Source organism: Plecotus auritus (assembly GCF_963455305.1).
Source record: "Plecotus auritus genome assembly, chromosome: 5".
In the NCBI taxonomy this organism is placed as follows: domain Eukaryota; kingdom Metazoa; phylum Chordata; class Mammalia; order Chiroptera; family Vespertilionidae; genus Plecotus; species Plecotus auritus.
Genome location: NC_137776.1, coordinates 38,841,823 through 38,857,018, shown reverse-complemented (window position 1 = coordinate 38,857,018; position 15,196 = coordinate 38,841,823). Strand labels below are relative to the sequence as shown.

The 15,196-nt window shown below is 55.8% G+C and overlaps 1 protein-coding gene across 1 annotated transcript; it reads right to left on the bottom strand.

Moving 5' to 3' along the window:
- Positions 1 to 2,584: 2,584 nt before the first annotated feature.
- On the bottom strand, positions 2,585 to 14,771 carry BOK (BCL2 family apoptosis regulator BOK). Its single transcript, XM_080670016.1, has 5 exons — positions 14,502 to 14,771; positions 13,713 to 13,964; positions 11,173 to 11,301; positions 5,004 to 5,167; positions 2,585 to 4,183 (listed from the first exon to the last, which is right to left on the bottom strand). The coding sequence occupies exons 2-5, from the start codon at positions 13,933 to 13,935 to the stop codon at positions 4,058 to 4,060; spliced, it is 642 nt and encodes a 213-aa protein (XP_080526142.1). The 5' UTR covers positions 13,936 to 13,964; positions 14,502 to 14,771; the 3' UTR covers positions 2,585 to 4,057.
- Positions 14,772 to 15,196: the final 425 nt, after the last annotated feature.

Sequence of the window (15,196 nt, the reverse complement as noted above, 5' to 3'; positions counted from 1 at the left end):
CTGCAACCCAGGTACATGCCCTTGACCGGAATCGAACCCGGGACTCTTCAGTCTGCAGGCCGACACTCTATCCACTGAGCCAAACCGGTCAGGGCAGCATACACATTTTTTAAGAAAGAAAAAAAGCCCTAACCGGTTTGGCTTGGGTCCCAGGTTCGATTCCGGTCAAGGGCATGTACCTTGGTTGTGGAGGTTTGCAGGAGGCAGCTGATCGATGTTTCTCTCTCATTGATGTTTCTAATTATTCTCTATCTCTTTTCCTTCCTCTCTGTAAAAAAATCAATAAAATATATTTTTTTTAAAAAAGAAAGGGAAAAAAAGTATGTGTCCACACTGTTTCCAATTCAAAATTTAAGATTTAAAATTTTTTTTCCTTAAAATTTTTCATTTTACATCTTTTAAGATGAAAATCTTGGTTCTTCAAAACACTGACATTATTTGCTTTATTCTACAGGACACAATTATTTTGGTATAATATTCTTATTAACAGTAAGATTACTGATTAAAGATTAAAGTTTGATATTTTTGTTATTGTTTTTATGCCTTCCTCATTAAAGATAGTTAAAATATAATTGGAGCCCTGGCCAGTGAGGCTCAACCCATGCATGGAAGGTCACTGGTTCAATTCCTAGTCAGGGGACATACCCAGGTTGGGGGTTCGGTCCCGGTTGGGGTGCATACGGGAGGCAACTGATTGATGTTTCTCTCTCTTTCAAATATATATAATTAGAATAAGCAATTTCTCTGGTTGCTTATGTCATCAATTTGATATACAAACTAATTTATTTTAACTTCTACAAATTGAATGTTCTCTTAGGTTAGCTTTGTTTGTGCAAAACATCCTATATTTATTGTCAAAATCAAAACTGTAAGTTTTCCCTAGCTGGTTTGACTAGTGGATAGAGCATTGGCTCTCCGACTGAAGGATCCCAGGTTCAAGGGCACGTACCTTGGTTGCAGGCTTGATCCCCAACCCTTGTTGGGGCGCATGTGGGAGGCAACCAATCGATGTGTCTCTCTCACATCAGTATTTCTCTGTCTCTCTGCTTCTCTGCCACTCTCTTTAGAAATCAATGGAAAAATACCCTCCGGTGAAGATTAACCAAAAACAAACAAAACAACAACAAAAAAAGATGGTAAGCTAAGGTACATTTTGCCCCTCACAGAGCCCAGCTGTAGGGTGCCCCTGAGAAGCCATGTGCCAGTTTACCCAGCAGGTCCCCTCATGCTGGGCATTTATTTGTTTCCAGTCTGTGCTAACAGAATGTCAGAGTGAATAGCCTGGGTTTGCATTTTTGCCAGTGTAACTGTGGGATAGATTTCTAGAATTGGGATTGCCCCTGCCCCACAGGGATGGCGCCACTTTGCATCCCGCAGGGTGTGTGGAGTTGCTTGCCACGTCCCCACCCGCTGTGGTCAGATCTGGATTTGGGCCAATCTGATCTGTGAGACATGGATCTTGGGGTAGTTTTGGTTTGCATTCCCTTTTTTTCCCCTTCTTCTTGATTTTTGGAGCTGCTGAGCTCTTTTGGATTAGAAATATTAATTCTAACATTCCTAATTTAAATTACAATTTTTATTGAGAAAATGCACTGTTATAAAGTTCATCATTTTATCCATTTTAAAGTGTCCAAAAACTATACAGTTCAGTGTCATTTAGTATTATTTGCAAGTTGTGCAACAATTACCTGTCTACTTCCAAAACAATTTATCACCCCTCAATAAAACCCTGTACTCATCCATTAGACAGGCACTGTCATTGTCCCTGACATCCACTATTGGTTTGTCTCAAGTTATATATTTGAAAATGTTAAATGTTATAAACACTTCCTTCCAGTATATATTTTGTCTTTTATTGTTCCTGGATTTTAAATCTTATTTGGGAGTGTTTCGCCCACTCCTCAGTTCCAAAGAATTCACTTATTTTTTTCTAGTACTGTTTCATTTTTTTATATTTAGCTTTTTGGTCCATTTGGAGTTTGACTGGTGCAGTGGGATGTACAGGTCTGGTTTAGTTTTTTTTCCAAGTGGCTCATTGTGAGTCGACAATCAGTGACAAACCCATCCTCCCCGCTGCCTGAGCTGCCACCACTCCTGGGCTTGTCCTGGAGCTGGGCCTGAGTCTGGATGTCGTCTGCATCTGGTCTGGTGCCTGGTAGAGATGGCCCAGTCCCTCCTCATTCCTCTTCTTTTTAAGGGTTTTTCTGGCTGTTTTGCTTTTTGGTTTCTCTCATGTGAACTTTATAACTAGCTTTTTAAATTTAGGAAAAAAACATTCTGGTATTTTTTTGGTAAGGATTACATTAACTTTATAAACGTAGAGAACTGTCTCCTCGCGCGGGTTTCCTCTCCGGGAGCTGGTGTTTCTGTCTGCTCGTCTACTTGGGTGTCTTTAGGGTCCTGATTGTCCTCACCCATCTGGCTCACACCTAGAATGTGATCCTTTGCTGCTGTTGGAAATGGGGCACCTCTCCCATTGTCCCTTCTGCCTGCATGTGCATAGACCACTGATGTGTCACTTCACCCCTGCTGCTCCTGAGTGCTCTCAGCGTCTGAAGCGTTACCTTTTTTTTTTTTTTTTTTTAATATATTTTATTGATATTTTACAGAGAGGAAGGGAGAGGGATAGAGAGCTAGAAACATCGATGAGAGAGAAACATCGATCAGCTGCCTCCTGCACACCTCCCACTGGGGATGTGCCCGCAACCAAGGTACATGCCCTTGACCGGAATCGAACCCGGGACCCTTCAGTCCACAGGCCGACGCTCTATCCACTGAGCCAAACCGGTTTCGGCTGAAGCGTTACCTTTTTATGCTGGAAATGCCAGCACATTTGGTCTAAGTGAATGACAGGAAGTGGGGCAGGCAGGGTGGCCTTGTGCAGCACTGGTCTGAGGCTGTCCTCTTCCTCTCCACACCCCATCCCTTTCTCCTGCCTGCTCCCTTCCTTCTCTCCACCTGCCACTGCAAGGCCACTGGGGAAGGGGTGCTGAGCAGAGGCTGAGGGGACAGTGCAGGGGGCTAGGGGGCTGGGAGGGGCAATGGGGGCAGTGAGGAGAGCTGCACCATCGGGTCCCTTCTTCCTGAGGCTGCACGGGAAGCAGGGCTAGACCTTGGCAGTTGTCTGGCTCAACCTGCCTTGTACAGAAAGGGAAACTGAGGCTGAGAAGCCACATCGCAGGCCTCCTGTGCTGTGTACCTGTGGCTCGAGCAGGAGTCAGATGGGCTGCAGGGGACAGGCCCTGCTGGGGACAGACGGGAGCCAGGCTCAGGGCCATGGGGCAGGCTGCCGTGAGGAAAGGGCTGTGTCAGCCAAGCAAAGGGATGGGAACGGCAGGGACGGACAGGGTTTGTGCAGAGTAGGGCGACTGGGCACCCTGCTCTTGTTCACATGTGTGTGCGGGCTGGTGTGTGAGCTCCTGCTTGTGGGCCACAGGAGCGGAAGGCAGCCAATTAGGGAAGACGGCCTATCACACAGGATTCTCCTGCCTCCTGTCGGGTCCCGGGCAGCCGCAGGAGGATTGGCACACAGACGCAGGCGGGTCGCCTTCCCCTGCTGTGACACTTTATTGGAATCGAACACACCCCGTCCTCATAGGTCAGGAGTTCGTGCATTCACAGGTCAGGTGTGTCAGCCTGGAGTACAAGCCTGGTTCCTGCCACAGGTGGGAACACTCTCCCTCCAGGAATAGATTAAGCAACAGCACATGAGCCTTATGCTCTGTGGGGTCGGTAAGATCCCACGGCTCCTCTAGCCTTGGCCAGGCCCAAGTCACCTTCAGGTCAAACATCCTGACATGGTCACCCTTCGTGGAGTTTGGTGTTCCCAGCTGCCTTCCTTTTGGGTCCGGGAGGTCACCCTGACCTTCTGGCTCCAGAAGAGGCACAATGGAGCAGGGCCACAGGTGGGCACTGAAGGCCAGCTCCAGGCCCAGGGGAGCCTGCGTTCCCACTTCCCCAGGGTCCGGGTGTACAGAGAAGGAGCTCTGCGGGAGGAGGGGCTCTGCGGGAGGAGGGCAATGCCTCGGCCCAGAGCCTCCTGGTTCCAGGGCCAAGTTCATCTTTCTGGCAACAGCACAAAGAAGGCGGCCTTCAGGAAGCGGCCGAAGCTGCAGAGTGCAGTCACAAGCCAATGGGAGTGGAAGCCAGGGTTGCTGCTGACCACACACTTGAGGACATCGGTCTGCAGGGAGAAAGGGACAGTTGAGAACAGAGGTGGGGAGCGGAGGCCCCCGAGCCTTCCACCCGTGTCAGCCGAGTCGACAGGGAGCACTGAGCCATGTAGGGAAGGTCTGTGGTCTGGTCGGGACTGAAAGCTCCAGCAGGGACCAAACCTCCCCATGAGGATTCAGATGGTGAGAAGGGAAGGGAGCTCAGGTGGGAGAGGAGGCAGGTGGGTCCCACGCCAGGAAGCCACCATGTCCAGCCCCAGTGGGAGGGGGGAGGAGAGCACAGAGGCCTCAGAGTCCCTGTGCTGGGGGTGCCACAGCCATGGGTGTCACCTGGAGGCAATAACTCCCCGCCCAATGCCCCCTTCAGATGAGACCACAGCCCTTGGCTGCAACCTCAATGGAGGGCTGAGCTTGGCACTCCTGCCAGTGTGTCCCACCTATTTTACAGAGAAAATATGGATGAGGGTGCCCCGCCCCATGCCCAGGGCCCAGCAGCCCCCAAGGTCTGGCTGGGCCAGGTGAGCAGTTAGGGGCATGGAGACAGTTTTGGGGATGACCAACGCCATCGCTCACTAGGCACTGGAGCCCGGTGGGGAGGGCAGGGCAGTGCTGGGCCTTTCCCTCTCAGGCCTGAATTCCCTCCCCAGGCCGCCTTCTGCAGTGCAGGGACCGGGTAGCGGGTCTTTAGTGCTGGAGTTGGGGGTGGAGGGACAGGTCAACATTGACGTGGGGCAGCAGGCCAATCCTGGACCCAGCCCAACCCTCACCCATCTTTCCACCCTTATCACCACTCCCCTCCCTAGCACCCCTGCACCCCCAGACCCCACTCACCCATCCACCACGCCTCCGCAGCCAGGTTGTCAGGGTCTTGCGCACAAATTCCCCGAGGCAATCAACGAGAGCATGAACCATGGCGGGCTGGGCCTGCCGCACACAGTCCACAGACAGCCCCGCAGCCACCAAGTACAGGGACACCACCTTGCCCCACGTGATGCCTGCAGAGAGAAGATGCTGGTCAGCAGAAGGCCGCCAAAACCCTGCTCCAGTCCAGCCCGTGGGGTCACGTGATGGCTGGGGGTGAAACTCAGGGGGCCAGCCCCTACCCACAGCACCCCTGAACAGATGCCTGGCCATCAGCTGCTGCAGGTCAGTCCTGCCAACCCTTTGGGTAGTTCTTAGGGCAGAGATTTCTTTGGACTCCACTGCACAGCTGTGCACCTGTGCCAGAGCCCTGGGCAACCCTGCTCAGCCCCCATCTCCTGGAGGAGGCAATGGGACAGCAAAGTCCTCTGCGAGGAGGAAGCTGAGGGGGTGGAGGGTGCTAACTGGCTTGCACTGGACACAAAGGACAGTAAGAAGCTCTGAGCCACACCTGCCACCTGTCTGTCCCCCTGAGCACCCCTCTGTGGGGCAGCAGGGTATTCCATGGGAGGAAGGGCCTTCCCAGATCCCCAAGCTGTGTGTGTAGGGGGGCGGGGGCAGAGCTGAGAACCACCCAGAGAAGAACGCTTGCGCATTATATGGTATATAAAGATATTTTATAAATTAACTAGAGGCCCGGTGCACAAAATTCATGCACGGGGCTGGGGTGTCCCTCAGTTCGGCCTGCACCCTCTCCAATCCAGGACCCCTCAGGGGAAGTCCAACTGCTGGTTTATGCCCGCACTTTTCATAGATGACAGCTCCATTGTTGTTTCTTTCTTTTCATGCTTAAACCCATGGGAATTAGTAGGTATTCAAAGTGTATATGCATTTTGGGGGGACACCCTGTATATCTCTCGTCAGTGGTGAAAGGAACCAACGGTGAATTTGAAACCCCCAGACAGGGAACCTCGCTCACTCGCCGCATGTCTCCCCACTCCACTTTCCACCTTCGCAGGCAGCGGGAGAATCGATGTTTTCTCTCATTAACTGGGAAAAGCACGTCCTGTCACCTGCTGCCCGACAGGAGCATGCTAGGCCCTGAGCGAGCAAGGCTCAGTCAGGGCAGCCTTCACTCGTGGGCGCCGGCACCCTGAGTGCACATTCCTCCTCTGCAGTCGCCCCAACTCTCCCGCCGTTTCACTGAGAGGACGGACCTCCTCGTCTCCTCTGGGTTTCTGATCTCGAACACTGACTGAAGGCACCTCAGCGAGGGCTGCCTCGTGCCCATCAGGTGTGTTGTCCGCACCTGCTCCCGCCTCAGCACCTGCATTAGCCCCACTGAGGCGATCTTGTCGCCGCACTGGCCTCTGCGGGAACAGGGCGTCATCACTCCACCCTCTCACTATCATATCACAGGCGCCCACCCCGAGCACCCAGAACACCCAGACACTCTCCAAAGGACGTGAGCACGCAGGAGGGGATGTGCGCATGTCACGTGGGAGACATAGGCACGCTGGGGTTGATGGAAGTACGGCAGAGGCCCAGGGGCAACGTGCGCACACCATGGTCCAGGACTGTTGTGGGCGTGTGTGGGTGACAGTGCTCTGGGGGACGTTCACACATGGGGGAAGGAGAGGATGCGTACACCAGAGGCCTGCGCCTGCGCAGATCCGCAAACCCGTGTGGCACGGCTAGGAGGATGTCAACCTGGCTCGCCACGGTGGCTGTCCCTGTGATCGTGCACCTTCTGGGCCAGGAGGCTGCACCGGGATCAGCCAGCAGCGAGGGCGACGGCGAGAGCAAGGGCAGCCAGCTGAGAGGGCTCCACAGACCTGCATGCTGTCAGTCGCAGGGGCCGCCGCCATCGCAGCCGCCTCCTCGCTGGTCCTATGCTACCTCTGTTGCTGGGTTCCTCTCAGGCCCTCGACGCACAGGGAGCTGGGCTGCCCGCTGCAATGCCTGCGGTGCCACCCACCTCCTCTGGAGCCAGGTGCACTCTGAGGGCAGGATCTTCCCACAGGCCTCGCCGGAAACAGTTCAGGGAGGGCGCCTCGGGGCCAGTGGGACTGATGGAAGTGGGGGTGTGGCATGGAGGTGGTACCTGCGCTTCTGCTAACTTACACAATGTGTTTTATACCACAGCATGTGGTGGCAGCTATGAGCGGCACCAAGCGGAACCTGCGGGCTGAGCTGAAGCAGTGCCTGCGGGCCATCAGGAGTGCTCACAGCCGCCACCACCCCCATGTGGGGAGTATAAGCCACCCTCCGCTGGGCCTGCCTCCCCCGCCCCCTATCCCCACTGCCACAAGTCCCCGCCCACCCGAGCCTGCTGTGTGCGCAGCCTGCTGCTCGGTCATCCATACAGTCATTTAGGTCATGACGGCCCCTGGCTTTTTATATATTAGGATGAGAAAAAAGTGAAACCTTTCAAAAGAAATGAGCACAGGACATAAACAGCTGATTCACAAAAGGAAAAACAGAAACAATCCATTAGACATGAAAAATGCTCACTAATAACCTGAAGGTGCATTACAATGGGCTGCAGACCGTAGTCCACGAGATCAGAACTCAGATAGCAATGTGAGCCCCAGGCAGCTGCAGTCTTGCAATGGATGCACAGCCACCTGCAGGCTGAGATAGGACACGTGGGCAGAGATGAAGCCCTTCCGTCTACCTCCACAGCAGCACAGCTATTGAATCAGAAATCAGCTTGAGTCGATACTTGTTCACGAAGTTCACAGCAGCCTTATTCCCAATCACCAAAAGCTGGAAATGACAAATGCACTACGGCAGTGGTCGGCAAACCACGGCTCATGAGCCACATGCAGCTCGCAAGCTGCGGTTTGCTGACCACTGCACTAGGGTCATCCAGACAATGGTGTGTGACTCGGCCATAAGGAGTGAGGCATGGACACTCACTGCAGCCTGGACACACCTCCAACGTCCACTCAGCAAGGGCAGTGACACCAAGGCTACCTGTATGAGCCCATCTACACGATGTCCAGGAAGTAGGTCCGCAGTTACTGGGACGGGTGGGGGGAGGGACAGCTAATGAACATGCGTGTTCCTCCTGATGGTGAAAAACTCCAGGGTGGTGGTGCACAGTGTGAACCCACTACATGCCATGGAATTGTACCCTTTAAAATGGCTAGTTGTGGTATATGAATTTCACCTCAATAAAAACTTTATGCCCTAACCAGTTTGGCTCAGTGGATAGAGCGTTGGCCTGCAGACTGAAGGGTCCCAGGTTCGATTCCAGTCAAGGGCATGTACCTTGGTTACGGGCACATCCCCAGCAGGGGGTGTGCAGGAGGCAGCTGATCGATGTTTCTCTCTCATTGATGTTTCTCTTTTATCGATGTTTCTAACTCTCTATCCTTCTCCCTTCCTCTCTGTAAAAAATCAATAAAATATATTTTTAAAAAAAAACAAACTCATCCAGTCTAGTTTGCTTCCCTTGAGCAGTGACTCTACCCATTCTCCTCCTCCCCCAAAAGGAGTAGTCATCCATGCCCAATCAAAACTTAAAAAACAAAAAACAAAAAAACGTCATGAATCAAATCATGTCACTCCCCTGCTTAAAAACCTCCTGTCACTGTTACTTCCCTCTGTCAAAATAGGCCCAAGTCTGAAATGCCAGAGCTGGCTCGTCCCTCTCAGGCCATGGTTCCCCCACCACCAGGGCTCTAATCAGGTCCCCCTCCTAGCGCCACTCAGGCCCTCACACTATGCTCCCCATTTACCAGATGCCACTGGGCACCGAGCTTGGTCCTGTTCTGCTCACAGCTGTGCTTTAGGCACCCCTAGGCTTAGCACTCACAGGTGCTCAACATAGAGAGGGCAGGTGAAGGCTTAATGTGGGCAGTGGGGACGGAGCCCTGGACTACAGCCTGCAATCTGAGAACGTGACAGCAGCTTCTGTGGTGCGGTCTGCAGAGAGGTGCTAGGTGCCCCGTGAGAGGACAGTGAGTTCCAGGGACATTCTGTTTCCTTTGTGTTTTACCATTTATGGAGATATAATATCGCCACCATAAACTCATCCCTATAAAGTGAGATATCATGTTTTAGTACATACACAAAGTTGTGCAACCATTCCAGAACATTCTCATCACCCCAAAAAGCAACCTGCCCCCATGAGCAGTCACGCCCATCCGCTGGCACAGGCACCTGTCCTGTGGACTCGCCTGTGGTGGACACATCACATATGGAATCACTGTGTTCCAGCGTGTCTGCCTCCTTTCACTCACCATGCCGTCTAGGCTCATCCAGGTTGAGGTGCATCGTTTCGTGGCCAAATCCATCCCATCCCGTGGATGGACCACAATCCCTGTCTACCACTCAGGTGATGAACACTCGGGTCATTGCACCTTCCTGGCTCCTAGGAATCTTGCTGCTCTGAACATGTGTGCGCCAGTTTCTGTGTGGACGTGTTCTCATTTCTCTGGCTCTCATGGTAACTACCTTACAGACTCTGGCACTCGTCCAAGCACCGGCCCTCTTCCCAATCCTGTCAGCAGCTTATGGGGCTTCCAACTCTTCCAATACTCACCAATACCTGTGCTACCTGATGCTCTTGCCTGAGCCCTCCCACATGCCAAAGGGTGTCTCTGGTGGTTTTGGTGTGCATCTCCCTAATGACTGACGACAACTGATCTTTTCGTGGGCTTACTGGCCATTTGTACAACTTCCCTGGAAAAATGTCTGTTCAGATTCTTTGTTCATTTTTAAACTGGGTTGTCTTTTTAGTATTATTTCTATGAGTTTTTATTTTCTGATTCTTCTGTGGTAAAATAATTTGCTCTTGTGATAAGGGAAAAAATGCAAACTCTTGCCAACTTTTAATCTGGAAGGGAAAAATTAGTTTTTCCACTGAAGTGAATTGAGAAGCCCAAAGTTGCCTCTCCCTAGGAGGGGGCTCGACCACTGCTGAGGCCACCATGGAAATCTGCCCTACAGTCCTGGAGCTGCCCACAGCACCAGCACAGCCCCTGCCCCAGCCCCAACCAGAGGAAGCCAGGCCTAGTGGAGAAAGAAGGGGAGCCCAGCCTGAGGGTCAACCTGTGCATGGCCTGGCAGCAGCACGGTCAGAGCCAAGGGCAGAAAGGGACAAGGGCCAGCAACTGCCTGATGGCTGGGCTCACCCTGCGGTGAAAGGGTCCAAGGACCCCGAGGGCTGGGATGGACAAGGGGTGACAAGGAGCCCACAAGCAACAAGCAGGAGGGTACTGCTCAGGCCTGTCCCTGCAATGGGCAAGGCTGGGCAGGCTAGGGTATGATGCCCTGGACCCTCACACACACACAACCAACAGGGACCAGGCCCCCACCTCCCTGCTCAGTCCCAACCACTAGCAGGCCAGAGCTGCCTTCTCACAGATGAACCTTCCTTTTAAAGCCAGCCTTGGGCTCGTAAAGCAGCTGCCTGACAGCCTGGAGACAGACACAGGCGGCCACCCACGCGCCGGCATCAGGCCAGGGACGTGGGAGTCCAGGAAGGGCCAAGGGCAGGCATCAGCCCAGGACACCCACCTCGCCCTCCTGCTTTCTCCATGGCCCCACCCACCTCACCCTCCACAAGGTGCCTGACAGGTCACAGTCCCTCCACCCCCCAGGGCTTCCCAGGATCCAGGTCAGCACTGGGAGAACATTCTGGAGGAATGCATCCCCAGCCCACGCAGACACCCCCTCATGCCGTCTTCACCATGGTAACTTCTGCCCAGGGAGGTCAGCACTGACCCACCCACTGGTGGCCCTGGAGGCTGGATTCTGCAGCTGGCAGCCCCCAGTCCAGGCAAGTCCTGTGTCCCATCGTGTCTCGCTGCCGCACTTACCACAACTGAGAGAGGCCTACGACTCAGGCCCTGCTCTGTCCCTGGTCACCTGGCTGAATGAAACCCAAGCCCCACAGGACATGTGCAGGACTCCCTGGCCCCATCCAGCCTGGTCAGGACTTCAGGTCACTGCAGCCCCAGCTAATGTCTAACAAGAACCATGTGAGGTTCTGTGCCAGCTGCTGGCGGGCCCCACCCCCCATCTTCACCAAGAGAGCAGCACAGCCCCAGCCCCAGCCCCGGCCCCAGCCCTGACCCCAGGGCCACACTGGCATTGTTGGCTTCCTGGGCTGGATGCACAGACTTACCTGCAGCAAAGATCTGGGCCGCCACAGCCAGGAAGGCGTCAGTCACCACGCTCTCGGAGTGCAGGGAGATGTTCAGCTGGCGCGCCACATTGCGGTAGATGCTGGGCCGAATCAGCTCCAGCTCGTCCCCTGCAGTCACACAAGTGGGTCAGAGGGCTCCATACCTGCCTGATCCCAGCCCCGTGTCACATGGGTCTGGGACCAGCCCACTCCTCAGCCCCATAGCCACAGCTGGCTTGGAAACCCTTCCTGCACTGACTGGCCTATATCTGACACCCCACTCAGCCCCTGGGGAGAGGAAGACCAGAGAGGTGGGGTGGGCACTCTCAGAACCTGCCTCTGTGGCCCACCCCTTCTGATGAGCCAGCTCCCCCTACCGCCCCCTCTCCCTCCCCGCCCCCCCCCCCACCCCGCTACCCCCAACCTAAGACCAATCCGGCTGGGCTGGTAAGGTGGGAATCCCGGGAGGAGCATGGGCCGTGCCTGATGGGTGACTCATGGCCCACAGCGAGCTGCCCGGGCAGCAGGCAGACAGGGCAAGCAGCCAGACCCAACAAGGGCAGGGACTTCGACCCACACAGGTGGGCAGCCCTGGCCACTGCCTCAGAGGCCACTCTCACTCAGGCCCCAGCACCAAGAAACTGAGCCATCATCTGGGGCCTCCAGCACTGCCCGAGCTCCAACTGTGCTTGTGCCAAGCGGGTGTGTGCATGGGCGGCCACACTGCGGAGGACAGGCCCTGTCACCAGCCCTGCCTGCTGCCTGCGCTCCCTGCGGCGCCCCTGGCAGTGACGTGCCGGGAATTCCACAGGGTGTCTCTCAGCCCACCTCTCCAGCCAAAGCAAACAGGGAAACGCCGACTGGACAGTCCTGGCCGATAAGAACGCCAGAGTCATCCCTGGAGCCAGCTGCACACTATCTAATTAATTAAGATCTGGAACCAAGCAGAACTGAGGCGGGGTGAAGAGGGGGCATGGAAATTCCCAGGGCTGGCCTGGCTGTTCCCACAGAGACCTTGGGGGCTGCTGGAGAATTATCCCAAGAGACTGACCATGGGAAGTGACCCAGCTTCTTCCTGTGTGTGCTGTCCCCGGAGCTGGGCGTTTGCTGAGGAGGGGCTGGGGGCAGGGAGGCAGCATCAGGCCCACGGCAGGATGCAGGGAATGAGACATACACGCTCGCTCTGGGGACCCAAGTCACATCCCTCAGCCATCTGGCAGGGGCTGTGCCCCAGGGACTGGACGAGGCCGGGCTGCACACTGGAAAAGGGCCTTGAAGGCTGAGTTTCTGAGAGGGCCAGTGCAACTGCCCAGGCCAGGCCCAAAGGATGGGGCTCTCAGAGTGGAACAGAGAACTGAAGGGACAAAAATGAGCCCATCAGATCTGCATTGTGCAAAGCAGGGCCTTTCAGAAGAGCTTAAACAACAGGGACACCAGGCCTAGGGTAGGGTTGCAGGGCAAACCAGGACAGACAGAACTTCTCCAAGCCATGCCAGGGGTCCTCTAGAGTCTAAGGTGCCCCCCAGTGTCATCCCCACAGCCCAGCTAGAAGAAACAGCAGTGGGCAGCTGACCTCATGGGAGTCCAGGCTCTCCAGACCCCTGACTGATCTCCAAACCCACTTGCTCTCGACACCCACGGCCACCACCCTTCTGGAGCTCTGCACATGCCCCCATTGAATCTGTGTCTCTCACACACACTCCTGGGAGGCCAGGGGCCACACAAAACAGGGACAAGCATCTCCCCACGAGTGTCAGCATCTCCCCACCCTTGGCTTGGAGAGGACTGGTGAGGGTCCATCTTTGCTGCCTCCTGCTCTCCAAGTGCCCACTCCCAGAACTGAGAATGGCTGGAGGTCAGGACCTCAGTGCCAATGGTGAGGGGTCCAGACCCTGCAGAAGGTGGAGACAGTTACTGGGTTGGGTGTGATCCCAGAAACAAATATGGGCCAGCCCTACAGTGGTGTCAGCTGTCCTGGGCACCCAGTTTGGGGGGGAAGGGGGGACTTGGTGGCCTCCAAAAAGAACAAGCAGCAGATGGCAGGATTTCAGCCAGTAACTAAAAGGACCTATTTTCCAAAATAAACACTGGCATGTGGTCCGACCAAGGATATTTGTGCCCAGCTGAGTACAAGGGTCACTGGAAATGTAGCCATCAAAACGTTATTCTTCCTACAGCTTTCTATCCTTTATGGCCAGACTGTCTGAAATCTGGGCTGAGTAGACAAGTTGGGGGAGGTCTGTAGTGTGCAGGGAGCCCCTGAGAGGGGTAAATACAGGACTGTGCGAGAGATGGGGAGCATGGCCTGGGTAGCCTGCCTCTATGCATGGCTATTCCGGGCCTCCCCCGCCCGCCCGCCCAGACCAGCCCCCTCTCTGCCCCAAAGGGAGATTGAGGCCAGAAGTGGAGGGTTCGGCCAGGTCACCCCGTGGGCGGGTCACTGTGGAGACAGCTGTACCCTAAGGCGCACTGGGCCCAACCCGGCGGATCAGCTCAGAAGGGGCAGGCTGGGGACTCATCCCGCCTGGGCCCACACTCACCTAGGCGCAGCAGCACCGTGCACACCTCTGCTAGGCGGCCGCCCGGGGCGAGCGCGGCGCGCTCGGGAGCGCTCCAGGAGAGGCCGGCGCGCAGGAGCCGAGCGTGCACGAACTCCCGGCCGAGCGCCTTAGCTTGGGCCACCAGCTCCTTGTCGGTGGGCGAGCGGTCAAAGGCGTCCATGATCTCGGCGGCAAAAACCGAAGAGCGCCGCAGCACCTCCATGGCGGGGATGCGGGAGGGGGGCGCCGCACCTGCGGGCAGACAGCGCTCAGCCCGGCCCGCCCGGCCTGGCAGGCAGAGGGGAAGGCCGGCCGCGCAAGGAGGGCGGGAAGGGGCGCGGTGTGCACCTCGATCGAGTCCGCGCACCAGGCCGGGGCGCACGGAAAGACCGGCCGGGTACAGCTCCAGGGAAGGGCTGCGGCCAGCAGGGTGTAACCGTGCGTTTCTCTGCCCCAAGTCCTTAAAAACACGGAGTCACATTCTTTTAGATTCCGGATTAAATAACAAAGACCCCCCGCGGCTGCCGGGGATAAAAAAAAAAAAAAAAAGGGCCGAGGGGAAATGGCGATTTGCTCTGGGGTCGCCGTGCTCGCGCTCAAAGATGAGTGCACGGTCGGCGGAGGCGCGGACGGGAGGCACAGCCCAACCTGCTCCGAGCTAGCCAGGAACCCAGCCCGGCCCTGCCACAACCTCCGCGCCCCGCCGCGCCGTCCTCGGTGTTTGTCCCTGGCCTGGCCGTTCCCATGGCGCGTCTGCCAGGGGAGGGACGCCGCGCGCGCCCTGCTCACCTCTCCCGCCTCATGTCGCGGGCGCGGGGGCCCAGGAGGAGTTCTGGCTTCAGGATCTGCTCGCCGCCGTCGCCGGCGATCTTGATCCTAACATTCAAACCTTCGAGGACGCGGGCCCGCCCCGGCGCCCGCCCCGGCGCCCGCCCCTGAGCCCGGCTGGAGTGCGGAGTGCGCGGGGCCTCGCGCGCTCCTAGGGCTCCGGCGGCGGCGGCGGCGGCGGGGGCTAGGGGAGCGCGGGGTGCAACACGCGACTCTCCGCCAGCGCAAGGCGAGGCTTGGGGCTTCGCCTTCTAAGGAAAAGGCAACCCCCGGGGCGGAGCCGCGCGGGAGCTTCCCCGCTTAAGGAGGCCTGAGTGAGTTCCCGGTACGCGCTCACGGAGGGCAGGAGCTGCCCCCGTATGTCCCGTGATTAGGACCTAGCTGGGGCCTCAGCCATCTGCGTTCACACCCGGCTCCGTTTTCTTATTGATTCCTAGAGTTCTTTATATATTCTGGATACGCGTCCCTGGTCCGACACATGGGCTTGTGTTAGAGATGGGCCCGGGGATTTTCATTGTATTGAAGAGACTGCAAATACTTTGTACTATTCTGTGGTTGCTATTGATTATAACGAACAGGAGTTATTCTCAATGAAGTCCAATTTATCAGTCTTTTCTCTTATGGTTAATGCCTTTTCATAATGATATTGTATGTTT